The sequence below is a fragment of the Aquarana catesbeiana genome, linkage group LG02 (genome assembly GCF_042186555.1).
Source record: "Aquarana catesbeiana isolate 2022-GZ linkage group LG02, ASM4218655v1, whole genome shotgun sequence".
Classification (NCBI taxonomy): domain Eukaryota; kingdom Metazoa; phylum Chordata; class Amphibia; order Anura; family Ranidae; genus Aquarana; species Aquarana catesbeiana.
This window is the reverse complement of record NC_133325.1, coordinates 296,198,533-296,216,000: the sequence shown is the minus strand read 5'-3', so window position 1 is coordinate 296,216,000 and position 17,468 is coordinate 296,198,533. Positions and strand designations below refer to the sequence as shown.

The 17,468-nt window shown below is 40.8% G+C and overlaps 1 protein-coding gene across 1 annotated transcript in view; it reads right to left on the bottom strand.

Annotated features, from left to right (window-relative positions):
• Positions 1–529: 529 nt before the first annotated feature.
• The window catches only part of TMCO3 (transmembrane and coiled-coil domains 3), a gene marked incomplete in the record, with an annotated part of 97,974 nt that continues 81,035 nt past the window's right edge, over positions 530–17,468 (bottom strand). The window contains 2 exon segments of the mRNA XM_073614556.1: positions 530–5,534; positions 9,496–9,645. Coding sequence (XP_073470657.1) covers positions 5,421–5,534; positions 9,496–9,645 — 264 coding nt within the window.

Genomic DNA, 17,468 nt, shown 5'->3' with positions numbered 1-17,468 from the left:
ATACAGGTTCAGGAGTAGAGTGCATCACGTTCACTATGCAAACAAAAAATATAATCTTAGTGAATGATGTAAAGCAAAAGGAAAAAACGGATCATGTGCATAAAAAAAAAAAAAAAAAAAAAAAATCGAACAATTTCCTTGCACATGGTTGGATGATTGAATTCAGCACAACTTGACCTCCTTCACTGTTTTTTTTTTTTTTTTTTTTTTTTTTTTTACAAACTTTAGTAAAGCTTTGTTAAATCAGGCTCAGTGTGATTCAATATCCTATGATAGTAAAACATGACAAACTTCCAAGGGGGGAAAACCCCTTTTTTTTTTTTTTTTTTTTTTAAATAATGGTCATGGTGGGCATTACCCTTTGTTTGCTAACTCAAGTTTTTAAGGAGGCAGTCCTTTCAAGACATAATTGTGATCTTTACCAGGCATTATGCTAATGTATAGCATAAAGACAGATGTGTCCTTGCAATGGTATATGAATAGACAATTGTTTTGGTATTTTTTTTTTGAATTACAAAAAACAAAAAGCTAGAAACATTAAATATAGACTTTATTTTACCCTTTTATGATATCCTTCATTTGCCCCAGGCTCGTTGAAGCAATTTTGCATTTTCACCTTTCATCCCAATTTTACAATATAAATACAAAAAACACCAGATGCCAGTGTTTAACAGCAACAGAGAGTACATTTATAGCAAAACAGAGGATAATGTCCAAACAGTAAACAAATATAATGTGCAGTTTTTTTAAGAAAATATCTCCAACCTTGGTACTGTTTATTTTAATTTACTACAGGCTAATGGATTAATTGGAGAGAGATTTATGTGTCCCCATTAAAGTGATCAAACCCACACTGAATTTCGCAGTAACTGGTGATCCGGCCAGTAAAACACTTTCTGCCTTAGGGTGTCTCCACCCTAACACCGTTGGATAGCAGCATTGTCAATCTGGAGAGATGGCATTATTTGATGCGCTAGCAGATTAAGGCTGGGTTTACACCAGTGCGAATTGGATGCGGGGGTTTATCCACATCTGATTCGTATAGCAGGAGATTATGACTGGCTCTCAATGGAGCCGGTTCACACATCTCTGGAGCGGCTCCATAGTGAATTGCACAGGAGTTCTTTGTGTCTTTTGGTCCCTTTCAGGTCTGAATTCAGCCAAAAATTTGGGCTGAAATCAGACATGAAACCAGCCTTAGATGGACTTGACTAACAAATTAAAGTGGTTCTAAAGCCAGAAGGTTTTTTTACCTTAATGTATTCTCTGCTTCCTGGTTTCTGGCCTAGGCAAAATTATGTCATAGATCTCATGAGTCTTCTTTTTTTCTTTCATCTGAAGGAAGGGATTTCTCAGCGAAGCACACCCTCCTGCCTGCATGCTTAAGATAAGGGCAGATGGATTACATGAAGTAAATGCTACATGAATAATTTGTCCTTATTCAAGATGGCTATGGCTAGAAATGCCAGGGGGTGTCTTTCAAGGAGTTTTTTCAACAAATAAAGAATGGAGACGTGGGTGTATGGGTGCATTTTCTTTAAATATTAAAAATTAAATAAATAGCATTTTAAGTTTGTGGTGGTCAGATATAGTTCCAATTTAAATGGGTTGTTTAAACACTCTAACTGCCACTTTTGCTGGGCAGCTTGATCTGATAAAGAAAGTTGAAAAATTACAGACTTACTGGCTGGATCACCAGGTGAAAATAAAAGGAATACATGTTTAAAAAAAAAGAAGAAAAAAATAATATAGCCAACAAATGTAAGAATAGGCAATATCATATTTTTGTCACGGGTTTAATACCACTTTAGATTAAAAAAAAAAAAAAAAAGCTATGTTAGAAAAAGAATTCTATCCCCAATAGAGCACAGTATATTATTAAAACCTTAAAAGAGTGTAACTGATATACAGGGCTCCAATGGGGACTTTTTCCTTTACTTAAGCCTGGTACACACCACTAGTTTTTTTTTTGTTCAACCCCGCAGAGCTGAACGAAAATGAAACTGAAGGCTCAGGACAGCTGTACTAACTATGGGATGTTAGTACAGCGATCTCCCCTGCTGTGCTATTGTGTTCTGACGGGGGGACAACAACCAGAACACTCCTGTCAGCACTCTCAGCCATTGGCTAAAAGCGCTGATTGGGAACCGATCGGCAGACCTTTTTTGGTCATGCTGCTATGACAGTCGGACCAGCTGCAGTACACACAGGCCGAATGTCAGGCAGTTTTCTATTGTACCGGCCAATGCTGCCCGACATTCGGCCTATGTGTGTACTAGACTTTAGTGTCTTGCTGATAACATGGTTATGGGGTCAGGAAGTAAGAAAAATTATCCCAAAAGAGTACATCGGTTTAAACCTGAAAGAGGTTGTAACCAAAAGCCACACCTTGTAGCAACCAAGATAAAAATAAAAGAAGCAAGTCTGGAATTACACTTTATTATTTCTGTACAGAGCCACTTTAGTTACTGACATATACACTGCTCAAAAAAATGAAAGGAACACTTTTTAATCAGAGTATAGCATCAGGTCAATTAAACTCCTGGGATATTGTTCTGGCCAGTTAAGTAGCAGAGGGGGTTGTTAATTAGTTTCAGCTGCTTTGGTGGTATTAAAATGAAGTGCACTAGATGGGCAACAATGAGACAACCTTCAAAACAGGAATGGTTTTACAGGTGGAGGCCACTGACATTTTGTTTCCCTACTCATCTTTTATGACTGTTTTTCACTAGTTTTGCATTAGGCTAGGGTCAGTGTCACTACTGGTAGCATGAGGCGATACCTGGACCCTATAGAAGTTGCACAGGCAGTCCAACTCCTTCAAGATTACACATCAATACGTGTCATTGCCAGAAGATTTGCTGTGTCTCCCAACACAGTCTCAAGAGCATGAAGGAGATTCCTGGAGACAGCTAGTTACTCTAGGATAGATGGATAGGTCCTTAACCCATCAGCAGGATAGGTATCTGCTCCTTTGTGCAGAGAGGAACAGGATGAGCACTGCCACAGCCCTACAAAATTACTTCCAGCAAGCCACTGGTGTGAATGTCTCTGACCAAACAATTAGAAACAGACTTCATGAGGGTGGCCTGAGTGCCCGACGTGCTCCATTGGGCCCTGTGCTCAGTGCCCGGCACCGTGGAGCTCAATTGGCATTTGCCATTGAACATTAGAATTGACAGGTTTGCCACTGGCGCCCTGTACTTTTCACAGATGACAGCAGGTTCACCCTGAGCACATGTGACAGAGGTGAAAGGGTCGGGAGAAGCCGCGGAGAATGTTATGCTGCCTGAAACATCGTTTAGCATGACCGGTATGGTGATGGGTCAGTGATGGTCTGGGGAGGCATATCCATGGAAGGACGCACAGACCTCTACAGGCTAGACAATGGCACCCTGACTGCCATTAGGTATCGGGATGAAATCCTTGGGCCCATTGTAAGACCCTATGCTGGTGCAGTGGTCCCAGGTTCCTCCTGGTGCATGACAATGCCCTGCCTCATGTGGCAAAAGTATGCAGCCAGTTCCTGGAGGATGAAGGAATTGATACCACTGAATAGCCCCCATGCTCCCCTGGCCTAAATCCAATAGAACACCTCTGGGGCATTAGGTTTTGGTCCATCCGGCACCGCCAGGTTGCACCTCAGTCTGTCCTGGAGATCAGTGATGTCCTGATCCAGATCTGGGAGGAAATATCCCAGGACACCGTCTGTCATCTCATTTGGAGCAAGCCCTCCCCCCCAACGCTGTCAGGCATGCATACAAGCACATGTGGGCCATACAAACTACCAAGTACCATCTTGAGTTGCTGCAATAAAATTTCAGCAAAATGAACTAGCCTGCTGCATCTTTGATTTTCGTGGCGTCTTTGAATTCAGCTCTCTGTAGGTTGATCATTTTCATTTCCATCAAACAATGTGGGATTCTTTCATTTCTAACACATTAACCAGTCCATATCAGTACAGTATAGATATTCAGCATGATATTTTTCCCCATTGAGATCTGATGTGTTTTCAAAGTGTTCCTTTATTTTTTTTTGAGCAGTCTATTTTCTGCTAAATGGATTTAGTAAGTGTCCTAACTGAATTCATCCACAGAAGCTGTGTTATTTATCTGTGTCAGCAATATTTCAAACAGGAGTATTAAACATGGACAAAGATATATATAAAATATATATATTAAAAAAAAAAAAAAAAAGAGCTTACGTAACTATTCCTTTTTTTGCGTTCTCATTTAACAAGTTTCAAAAGCTACTGCTGGTCTTAGTGTCCTGATGGCTAATAAATAGCAGCAGTCAATAGAGCTTTAGTGTCCTCTGAGGCGATACCATTCTGTTACTTCCTTTGGTCTCTATACACTGGAATGGTTGAAAGGTTTTCCCAGTAGAAAAACCTAAATTCGTATTTGTATTATACGAATACAGTTTCTGCAATTTTATCATGTGCAGCCAATTCAAAAATGATAAAGGATATTTTCAACATGCTAGGCTGCTTCAATAATCTGAGACTTATACACAGATTTTTAACTATCAAACTTTTAATATCTCAAAATTTTTATCATTTTTTTTCATCAAATTAAAAATTTTAGTTTTCCAATGAAAACTTGTGTGTAGCTTTAATAACAGTCAGTACTATAGAATACCAGTAGTTAAACTGGTAAGGGTTTGTGCAACAAGCAAGACATCTACATAAAAATAAAATGCTTTTTGTTGTGTGCAAGGATAGCTAGACTTTTATGGGCACAGCAATGTAAACATATAAAGCCAACCTTAGCAATTTCATCAGATACAGGCTGACAGTATCTCTTCCTATTAATGTTAAATAAAAAAAATAAAATTTCAAAAATATAAAGCAAAAACATATATAAACTCCCTTTATATGAAAGATTTCAACACCAGAGTAGAGTCAGCAAAATTATACTGTATAGGTTATTGCAGAGAACATGGTGCTTGGTCAGCCCCAAAAGAGGACACTGTGCCTCAATGATGTCTAGAACTATAGCAAGTCTTAGAAATAACAATGAAATATTCATTCTAAATACATAACAATCCCCAACCTCCCCTAAAAGCTTCTCCGTTTTCCATTATTCATTTACTGGCCCCTTGATCCAGCAGGCCTAGCATGGTAGTGCAATTAAAAAAATACTTCAAAGACTGTGTTTTTAACGGAAATTAATTAAAATAAGATTTATATTAAAAAAGGCACATAGGAGGAAAAAAATTTCAAGGTTATCTCCAGGAAGTCACTGTACCAGTAATGTAAGCTGAACCATGGGCAAATCTGAAATGGTGATTTCTGGTAACAACCAAAAGCATACATTTGTTGAATACATGGTTCTCAATGAAAAACATGATTTATGATATACTGTAGATTAATGCCACACTCTGTTGCACCAGTGGGCAGAATTGATTAACCAATAGTTTTAAGTGCTTAGCCGTTTGTCTGGTCTTGGTACACATTTGGTGATCGCTATCCTCCACAGGACTGGTGCCAGCAGAAGACTTAATGTTGTCACACTCAAGATGAGGAGGTAAACCTAAAATTAAAAATACATATATATATTTTTTTAAGTGTCATTTAAAAACATACCTACATGCAGACTATTGCTAGCCTTATCTCAAAGACACAACACCAACATGAATAAAGCCTAGTACACACTAGCAGTTTTTTTTCCTTCAACCCAGCAGGGCTATACAAAAAAAAAACCCCGATAGCTCAGGAGGAGCCGCTGTACTAACTATGTGACGTTAGTACAGTAATCTCCCCTGCAGTTCTATTGTGCTCTGACAGTGGGACTGCCCCCCGGCCAGAACACTTCGGTCAGCGCTCTCAGCCATTGGCTGAGAACGCTGATCGGGAGCCGATCAGCAGACCTTTTTTTCAGTCATGCCCCTTCAACAGAAGCTGGCCGACCAGCTGGCTTGTGTCGGACCAACTACAGTACACACAGGCTGAATGTCGGCCGGTTTCAATTGAACCGGCTGATGCCGCCCAACATTCGGCCTGTGTGTACTGGGCTTAAGGAAATTGCTCCCTACCATTTTTAATCTTAAAATTGATTTACTGGAAATGTATGCTGCAGTTGGAACGTAGCGACAGACACTGGGATCCTAAATCAATCAGGTCAACATCAGACAGATCAAGTAATAATCATCTTAAAACAGAAAAATTATTCTTCTTTCTGAACACCCTTTTCCTTTTAACTAAATTCTGCATGGCTGCTTAATGTGTATGTAAACCCAGTAAAAAAACAAAAAATAAAAAAAAAAAAAAAACAAAAAAAAAAAAATAAAAAACGTCCTGTTACTGTTTTTTTAAAGTCAATTAAATCGGCAGCTTTTATTAAAATAACCTGGTCCTAGTGTAATGGGGGTTTATGTTCAGGACCCCCCCTCCGTAGGGAATGACAATGCTCTGTTCCGGTCCAGTCACTCTGTGGCATGCAAGCGCAGGCAAGAAGACAGAAAGCGGATGCAAAGAGGAAGCATTAGATCAGCAGCACTGAAATGTAAAACAGGGTGTATCAAGGTGAAAACCATATTTTCCAAAAAGAAAAATGGCAAATTACTGTTTGCCATTAAGGCAAATAGCACTTACGGCAACCAACATGTCATGCAGATAGGGTTTACGTCCAGTTTAAAGCAGGTCACACACCAAACGGTGGTCAGATGTTGGCTTATTAGTTACTCCAAGAATGATTAGCTGGGTATCTTCCATTGTATGCTACACATAAGGCCTATTGATTGATTCAGCTGAAAATAACTCATGTTTGTAAAGTGTCAAAAGTTTGATATCTTTATGCTGCTTTTCCTTTACATCCTCACTTTTTTAGTCTCTTCAAATCTTCCCACACTATTATTCCATATTGATGTGAAACAGTTTATTTTCTGCAAACAAAAATGCAACAATGTCTTGTAATGAATGACAGTTGCAGCTCTATTTTAGAGCACATGGGAAAGCATGTAGCTCAGGTCTAGGTGTTTACATTAAACCTTCCTTGAGCAAAATAACACTAGACAGGTGTTGTTTCTGGGTGAGAAAAACAGCTGCTATAGATGGCCAAAGGTGCTATGTAACGACATCTACATCCTTGGAATCAAACTAGTATTTTAATGCTACCAGCTTACACCCTATGAGTTTTCACAAGCAATAGGGGGTCAGCTGTAGCCAAATGATTTCACACCATAAAGTGCCTGAGGACAGAAAAACTGGAAAGGATACACTAATGCCATTTACAACATACTACAGTGAGGTGATAGAGTAGTTGTAGAACAGATTTGATATATTTAACACCAAATTAACACCCACCCTTATGATAAAAAAATAAAAATAAAAAAATTAAGCAGATGTTTAGTGAAATAGTGAATTAGAGATGTAGACAGCTGAAGATGCACAAATCCCAACCTCAACCTAAAATATTATAAAAGTGCAGCCTTACCTTTCAGTGATTGCTTTTATTTAATATTTACTAGTATTCCCTCCCTCTCAGAGAAGGGCCAGGTTATAACATAAGGCAGTTCTATTTTCTGCCTATAACAGACACTAAAAACTTTGTCACTTCGAATAAAAGTACTGCTAGGATTACATGAAATAAAATGAATGGCTTTAGTAACGAACAGTTTTACTGTCCTCCAGCAGCACAGACATATTTTTAGTTATCTATTCCGGAGAGTAAATGCTGCAATATTATACCAGCTTAAAGCATTTTTTTCAGTCACTTTTACAAAAATTAAAAGTCAGCAGCTACAAAAACTGTAGCTTCTGACTTTTAAAAATTAAACACCTTACCGAGGATCCAGTGCCGTCATCACCCGTCCGGTTTCTTTACTGGGCTTCAGTCCCCGGGGCTGGCATATTAACTGTAGGTAGCTGGCTGTGACTGCTTGCGGCTTCACAGCTGTCTGAGCACTGTACATGTGAGCTATGCTGTCGGAATGGTTCTACAGCTTTCTGGGACCTGTGATGTGTCCAAGAAGGCTGCAGGGGAAGAAGGGGAAGCCTAACTTCTGCACAGATGACCACAGCAACTTGACCTGAAGTGGCAGCGGGTACCTGTCCAAACCAGGTACACCCCGCCGTAAAAAAATGTTGCAAATCGGAAGGGGTGAAGTTCCACTTTAAGAAGGGAAGTCTAGATTAGCCCTTTGGCCTTTACAAACTCTAATCGACCATAGTGCAGCAAGTAAACTGCTTATAGCAGTGTTAGCTGGAGTTCAATCTGTTAGTGTTATCTAAATCTCCTAGTGCATCTAATACTTCCCATCCCCCAGACGGACAATGCTGCTGTCTAAAAGTGTCCCTGTTCTCCTTCATCCAGACCATAGGCACCCTAATACAGGAGCTGTGTTACTGGCCAGATCACTAGGTGATTATAGAGAAGGAAAAAACCCTAAAAAAAGGATAACTAATGCAACTACAAGTACAGTCCACATTCCATTAGTATAACCTTCACCAATGCTTTAACACTGACTAGCCTCCAGAAACCTTGCTCTGATTAGCAGCATGATGCAAATACGAATTGTTCTTTTATACGGTCAAACAAAAGATCACATATATTGCTAATTTCAATGGATATCGCTATATCCATCTACAGGCAGCAGGTCACTATGCACAGATGGATTACCTGTAGTGATGTTTTTCAATGCAAGTGTTATCTATCTGCATGCCAAAAAAAATATATAAATGTTGGTCTAGAAATGGCTTTTTGTAAACCGTTTACTGTTGGTCACCACCAGAGTTGCATATGCACTGGGTGACCAGTCAAATACCTGCCCTCTTTACAGCTTTCTGCAGGCAGTGAAAACATCAGTACAGAGCATTGCCGTCATTCAATGCACCACAGCAGTTGAACCCCACCCTACATCACTGTCTAGCTAAGGTCAGTGCTCAGTAATCAAGAGAAGTGTTTTTCAACCCGTTTTTAGCCAAGGCACCTTTTAAAATTCTGCACAATTTCAAGGCACTTCATATTTAAATGTAAAAAACTAGACTAATAGTTTTGCATAATGCAGCAACATCCACACACGTAGGGCACCCAACGCCAGAGGTGATCTAGTCATACAAATCACAGTGGCATTGACTAATATTTCAGTGTTTCTCTTACCCCTCAGTTTCTCTCCTTCACTCAGCGAATGTGACCCCAGTGCTGATGGAGGATTAAGAAACTCTGACGTCCTCCTCATCAACCAATGACATCATTGGTTTTCAGGATGCCGGTGGTTGAAGGTTGTAATGGTGCACACTGAAATCCTTTTCACTAAAAGGCACTTTATCTATCTGCTGGCTTGTATACAATTTTTGTTCAGTTTTTAGACATATTACCAAGGCGCCCCAAAGGAACCTGTAGGCACCCTGGTTGAAAAAGGCTAGTCAAGAGTATTGCCCAGGCTAGCACGATCTTAATGGAGCATAAATATATATACTGCATATACCTAGATGCTATGGCTCATGTGTGCAGTACCATGATCCAAATATCCTAGCCAAACCTTAGCACTTACCTCGCGAGAAATTATCCCAGACCTGCGGGCTCTGCTGCCTAAAACAAAAGAAAATTCGCTGACTTGGGCCAGACCAGAAGATACAATCCACTTGATATACTGGCTGCTCTTTGGCAGGATCAAAGACAGGACTAGGACTGCTAAAACAAACTGTTGAGACACAAACATAAGCAATACATTATATACACTGATATTTTATTTGATAATTGCATAGTGTGTACAAAAAAAAAAGAGAAACTAACATAACTTTGGAGAGAAAACAACAAAATAATATAGCAATTTTTATGTATTTAGGTTCCACTTTACAAGGAAAATAACATTTTTGGGACACTGGCAAACAGAAAAGTTGTAAGCAAGCACCCATATAACCCCTCCTCTATCCAACATACCTCTGTTTTGTAAGAAAGCAATACTCCATCGTCCACTGAGGGACATAGAAATTCAGAAACTGTTAAGATGTCAAAATGCAGTCCAATAAGGGATGTGCAACAGCCACTGACAGACCCATGGTATTGGGAACCGTCGGGGACAAAAAGGTACCTGAAGAACCAATGCTCAAATCTAAGATGAGGAGGACCTTAGCAAGACAGGGGCACTGCCCTGACCATGGGGAGAGTCCAGAGCATGAATCCGATGCTTCATACCAGGACAGACATACCACTGTCAAGGAGAATTTGCATGAGGTTGTGGCAAAAAACAGTGTGATCAACATTAAAAAAAAAAAAAAAAAAAAAAAAAAACACTATCCAAACCAACAAATCCATAAGAGAACATTTGGACACTCAAATTAGATTAAAAAAAAAAAGACCAGTCGGTCTATATGAAAAGGCTTCAACCTCAAAATCCAAACCTTTCTCAATCAGAGAAAGGAGGTTCCATGATAAAAGAACAGGATGCCAACTCAGGCAACCAAACTATACCAAACTATACCACACAATGGGAGAGATTTACTAAAACTGGTGCACACAGAATCTGCTGCAGCTATGCATAGAAGCCAATCAACTTCTAACTTCAGCTTGTTCAATCAAGCTTTGACAATCAAACCTGGAAGTGGATTTGTTTCTATGTAGAACGTCATCAGATTTTGCACTCTCCAGCTTTAGTAAATCAATCCAATATGTCAACAAAAAAAAAAAAGGGACCACTCATAGCATGATCTACCGTCAGATAGCTAAACAGCCCTTAAAATTAGCAGAAAACCCCCAAGAGTACCCCCACAAGGGTAAACTAGCTAAGAGGAAAAAGGGTGAACAAATGACACCTGAACATAAGTAGACAGTGATGAGGGTATACTGCAATCATTACATCATACAAGACACTAGAACAACATAAAGATAAGCAGGGATTCATCTACCTAACATCTGTAAGTGTCTCTGGGTCTGACAGAGGGAAAAAACTCTGCAAACTTGACTAACCTTGAACCAAAAACAAAATATGTAATAAGAATATTCCTGCGCTTACCCAATTGGAAAAATAAAAGAAAACAAAAACTCAGAAAAATAGTAAAAACGCACATATGCGACTGGACAGCTGCATGCACCGAAGCAAGGGTCAAACATAAGCCCAAAATCAAACTGAGGTATGGGGGGGGGGTGCTGCGCTAACCAGAAGAAAGCTGTAAATCTCTGTCTGTGGTCAATTAATAAAATGACATAAAATCGCATAAATAAGTGTTGACACTAAAAAAACATTCAAGTCTTAATAATCAGCATCATGTGTATGTGAAAAAAAGTGCATAAAAAATCCTTTCAATTGGTATATACTAAATAACAAAAAAAATCGCATGTTAAATCGCATAAATAAGTGTTGACACTAAAAACATATAAATCTAGATAATCATGTGTTGGTGCACAAAGGGACATAAACACTACTTCATGTGAATAATTCTAAATAAAAATACATAGAATAAATCAGAAATAACCATCAAAAACATATCCTTAAGTGCGCATGCGCGCGGGCACGGGAGCGGACATGATCTGACCTGCTCCGCACGCCGCCGGCCTTTCGAAGCTAAACTAAGCCAGAGGGAAGCCACAAAACTAGCAGCCTTCCAGGGGATCAGGAGATGAATCGCAGAGGAGGGGGAACAGCGAAGAAAAAGCCCCCAACATCCAGCTATTCGTTCCGTTCGGGGAACGACGCAGCACGGACCCCCCCTTCCAAGATGGCGTCTAGCCGGAGGACAGAGACAAACATAACAAAGCAGGTGAGCGGGGCCCAGAACAACCAATCCCCCCCTGCACAAAGAGCCTCCTTTCCACACACTGCGGCTACAGACATAGATGGCACACGGGACCCCTTCTCCTCCCAGTCACAGGAAGAAACGTTACGATCGCAGAAGGGTGAGTCCCCACATTTCTCTCTATCTCCTTCCCACACTTACCAGGGAGAGGGAATAGATGGAGCAATCTCCCCTGCGTCCTCCATGGAGAGGAACATGGCTGAAATAGCTGAACTTGCCATAAGCCAAAATAGCACAGCGAGTGATCAGCCTCCCCCACCCCCACCCCCAGCACCATATTCAGGAGACACTGTCCTCCTTGCTCGCTTTTCAGCACTATTGCAACAAGAATTAACTAAAGCCTGTCAATCAATTACTGCCGAAATGAAGCATGATTTTAATGATATAGGAGAAAGACTGGATCACATTGAATCCAAAATGGATGGCACGGTGCGGAGAGTTAACCAGAACTCAAGCATGATATCCTCACTACAGGAACAGTTAGATGACGTCAACGCCAAAATTGAAGATCAGGAAAATAGATCCAGACGCTATAACTTCCGTATACGCGGACTACCAGAAATAGTGACAGATTTGGAAGAAGTAGTACATACACTAATGCAAGATCTGATCCCAGACATCATGCCTCACCACATGGAAATTGATAGAGTCCATAGGGCACTGACAGCCCCAAGACCAGACGGCCCCCCAAGGGATGTGATAGTCAATCCACACTTTTACAAAATCAAGGAGCAAATAATGACCGCAGCACGGAGCAGGAACAAAATCACCCTTATGGGACACCCCATACAGATCTTCGCGGATATCTCACAAATGACTATCCAAAAGAGACGGGCCCTAAAGCCATTATTGGTGCAGCTTACCAACCGTCAAATTAAGTATAGATGGTCATTTCCTTTCTGCCTCTCCTTTACCTTTAAGGGAAAGACATATTCTTTTGCTAACTTTCCAGACGGAGAAGACATCCTTATGGGCCTCGGCATAATTTCCAGAGAACCATCATCCCCGAAATCTCGACCAGAATTGGATCGCCCTGTTTCACCGCTATGGGAACAACGCCACCCACGACATTCTTCAAGAAAACGACGTTCAGCAACAGGACCAGACGGTTGACGGAAAAAGAACACCCTGAAGAGAAGTATTTTTTCCCTTTTATGCCTACAGTGACGGATGATACCACTGTAAGGTTCCCTCTCAGGGACTTAGAACTTCCATGGTTGGCTACGGTTGAGCCAGTTTAATATATCTTTATGGCATTAATGAGACTTCCATATCTTTGGAGGGACATAACCTCCCCCCCCTTATTGAGTGATTTGAATTGAAATTCCTCTATTAATAGATACCAATTTAAGATGAAGGCTTTACAAATTACTCGAAAATGATTTCCCAGTTTTGTTTAAGTCTAGTTTGGCAGGACTTCAGTTCTCATAGAATATAAGTTTATTAGATATGCTAGGATTCCCTCCTTCTAGAACAATATTTTATACAGAAGGGCCGGGGCGGAACCGCATGCCACTTCCCTGCGAGCTTGCCGCCATCAGTTAGGTGGCGACAACCTCGCTCTATTAGACGGAGATTATGTTCTCCTGGACCCGGTTGTATAAGTTCTCAGGTTTACATCAGATGCTTAAGCACTTAATTTCTAGGGGGACGGGTGGACAGTGGTCCAGTTCATCTTACCCCAACATTGTTTTCTCACTTTCTCTCTCTTTCTTTTCTTTCCCTTTTTTTTTTTTTCTTTTCTCGGAGTGCACCCCTACAAACGAAAAATGATGAAGAATCAGATCGAAACAACCTCACTCAGACGGAGATGGCAAACAACTACAACGGGCAAGTGCAGTCTGTCGAACCATAATGTTAAGTACATCAACTCATAAATCCTATACTCGCATTTTAACACACAATGTCCAAGGTTTAAATTCCCCTACAAAACGGGCCAAAGCTTTCCAAAATTACCATAACTTAGAAATAGATTTTCTACTATTCCAAGAAACACATTTCTCGCGCTCCTCAGCTCCTCGATATCTAAACTCCAGATTTCCCACTTTCTATTTATCGAACGGTCCAGATAAAAAGAGAGGGGTGGCGATTTGTATCGCAAAGAGAGTCCCATTTACCCCCAATATGGTCATTAAAGATAAGGAAGGGAGATATATCATGGTTGTGGGAAAAGTCAATGAAAGTGCTCTCACACTCATATCATATTACGCGCCTAATACGGGTCAGGTGACATTTTTCGAAAATATGCTGAAAATTTTGCTCCCACACATACAAGGCAAATTAATACTGGGTGGAGACAGCAATGTCTCCTTAGATCAAATTTTAGATAGGTCAAATGTACACAAACCCGTGGTGAAACATATTCCTAAACAAGGCGTTAAACTAGCTCGGGTGCTATATTCCCATGATTTAGTGGATGTATGGAGAGACTTTCACCCCACAACCAGAGATTTTACAGTGGCTTGCGAAAGTATTCGGCCCCCTTGAACTTTTCAACCTTTTGCCACATTTCAGGCTTCAAACATAAAGATATAAAATTTTAATTTTTTGTGAAGAATCACCAACAAGTGGGACACAATTGTGAAGTGGAACGAAATCTATTGGATATTTTAAACTTTTTTAGTAATTAAAAAACTGAAAAGTGGTGCGTGCAAAATTATTCGGCCCCTTTACTTTCAGTGCAGCAAACTCACTCCAGAAGTTCAGCGAGGATCTCTGAATGATCCAATGTTGTCCTAAATAACTGATGGTGATAAATAGAATCCACCTGTGTGTAATCAAGTCTCTGTATAAATGCACCTGCTCTGTGATAGTCTCAGTGCCGGTTCACATAGGGGCGACTTGTCAGGCGACCTAGTCGCCTGACAAGTCGCCTCCCGTTCTGTGCTACGGAACCGTTCTAATAGGAGCGACGCAAGTCGCTCCGACTTAGAAAAAGGTTCCTGTACTACTTTGGGGGTGACTTGGGGCGACTTACATAGACTTCTGTACAGAAGTCGTTTTGCAAGTCGCCTCGGAAGTCGTTTGCAGGTCGCCTCGCTGAGGCGACCTGCAAGTCGTGCCGCCCCTGTGTGAACCGGCACTAAGGGTTCTGTTGAAAGCGCAGAGAGCATCATGAAGACCAAGGAACACACCAGGCAGGTCCGTAATACTGTTGTGGAGAAGTTTAAAGCCGGATTTGGATACAAAAAGATTTCCCAAGCTTTAAACATCCCAAGGAGCACTGTGCAAGCGATCATTTTGAAATGGAAGGAGTATCAGACCACTGCAAATCTACCAAGACCTGGCTGTCCCTCTAAACTTTCAGCTCAGACAAGGAGAAGAAACATGTGGAAGAAGGTGCTCTGGTCCGATGAAACCAAAATCGAACTTTTTGGCCACAATGCAAAACGATATGTTTGGCGTAAAAGCAACACAGCTCATCACACTCACCACACCATCCCCACTGTTAAACATGGTGGTGGCAGCATCATGGTTTGGGCCTGCTTTTCTTCAGCAGGGACAGGGAAGATGGTTAAAATTGAGGGGAAGATGGATACAGCCAAATACAGGACCATTCTGGATGAAAACCTGTTGGAGTCTACAAAAGACCTGAAACTGGGACAGAGATTTATCTTCCAACAAGACAATGATCCCAAACATACAGCAAAATCTACAAAGGAATGGTTCACAAATAAACGTATCCAGGTGTTAGAATGGCCAAGTCAAAGTCCAGACCTGAATCCAATCGAGAATCTGTGGAAAGAGCTGAAAACTGCTGTTCACAAACGCTCTCCATCCAACCTCACTGAGCTCGAGCTGTTTTGCAAGGAAGAATGGGCAAGAATTTCAGTCTCTCGATGTGCAAAACTGATAGAGACATACCCCAAGCGACTTGCAGCTGTAATCACAGCAAAAGGTGGCTCTACAAAGTATTAACGCAAGGGGGCCGAATAATTTTGCACGCCCCACTTTTCATTTTTTTATTAGTTAAAAAAGTTTCAAAAATCCAAAAGATTTCGTTCCACTTCACAATTGTGTCCCACTTGTTGGTGATTCTTCAAAAAAAATAAAAATTTTATATCTTTATGTTTGAAGCCTGAAATGTGGCAAAAGGTTGAAAAGTTCAAGGGGGCCGAATACTTTCGCAAGCCACTGTACATATTACTCCCAAGTCCATAAAACATATTCTCGTATAGATCATCTACTCATACAATCCTCACTATTGCCGTCGATAACTTCGACTGAAATAGTTCCCAGCTCATGGTCAGACCATTCACCAGTATTATTGACATTATCAGACCTATGGATGAGACCACAACCCTCAACCTGGCGGCTTAATGCTTCACTACTTAATGACCCCATAATATACACTGAAGTAGAGAAAGACCTCCGACAATACTTCATAGATAACCATCCTAGCGCCACCTCCCCCGGTATTAATTGGGCAGCGCACAAAGCTACTATTCGTGGTAAATTGATCCAAATAGCCTCTAGAAACAAGCGCGACAATAGGCAGAAAATACAGCAACAGGAAGAAGAATTACATAACATAGTCCAGGAACAAAAAGCAAACCCTCAATTGGATCTACGTCATAAAATAGATGTAGCACGGTCGGCACTAAATTTTAGTCTCACAACCAAGGCTGAAAAGTACCTCCGCTGGTCTAGACATCGCTACTACACCAGGGGAGATAAACCTACAACCCTATTGGCAAGAAAACTCACCCCCCGTCCGTTTAATTCTGCCATACCGAGAATTCGGACGAAAGATGGGAAACCCACCCAAAATCCCCAAATGATCATACAAGAATTTTCTAGGTTCTTCACCAAATTATATAATAAACCTAACTCATTTCCTACAACCAGAGCAGACGAATTTTTCCACGATATTTCATTACCACAAATTGCACAAGAACATATAGAACTAATGGAAGCAGATTTCACTGAGGGGGAAATTTTAGAAGCCATCAAATGCCTGAACCCTTCAAAAGCACCTGGCCCGGATGGTTTTACAGGTCGTTATTATAGAAAATACGCAACCATATTGACCCCCCATCTATGTTCCTTTTTTAATGCAATACAGAAAGGTGACACACTAAGTGCAAACGAGAATGAGGCCCTCATACAAGTACTCCCTAAACCGGGGAAAGATCATGGAGACCCCGCCAGTTATTGCCCTATATCGCTAATTAACGTGGATCTCAAATTGATGACAAAAGTGTTAGCGACCAGAATGAACGCCTTCTTAGCCAAATATATCCACCCAGATCAGGTGGGATTCGTCCCCGGCCGTCAGGCCCCAGATCAAACCCGACGGGCGATAGATATTATAGCCGCACTCAACTCCAATTGGGATAATCTTGGGAAACGAAAGGGTATGCTACTTTCATTAGATCTTTGTAAGGCGTTCGATTCGGTCACATGGGAATACATTTATTATGTATTAAGGAGGTATGGATTTGGGCCTCATTTTCTAACAATACTGCAGTCATTATATAATGCACCTACGGCTAGAATCCAGATAAAGGGTTATAAATCACATAAAATAAATATACACAGAGGAACAAGGCAAGGATGCCCCTTATCACCTATCCTATTTATTTTAGCATTAGAACCCCTAGCGATCAAAATAAGACAAAACCAGGATGTAAGAGGTATACATTGCGGAGACGGCGAACAGAAGTGCTCTCTGTTCGCCGATGATATCTTGATGTTTATTTCCTCTCCAATCACATCCCTTCCCAACCTA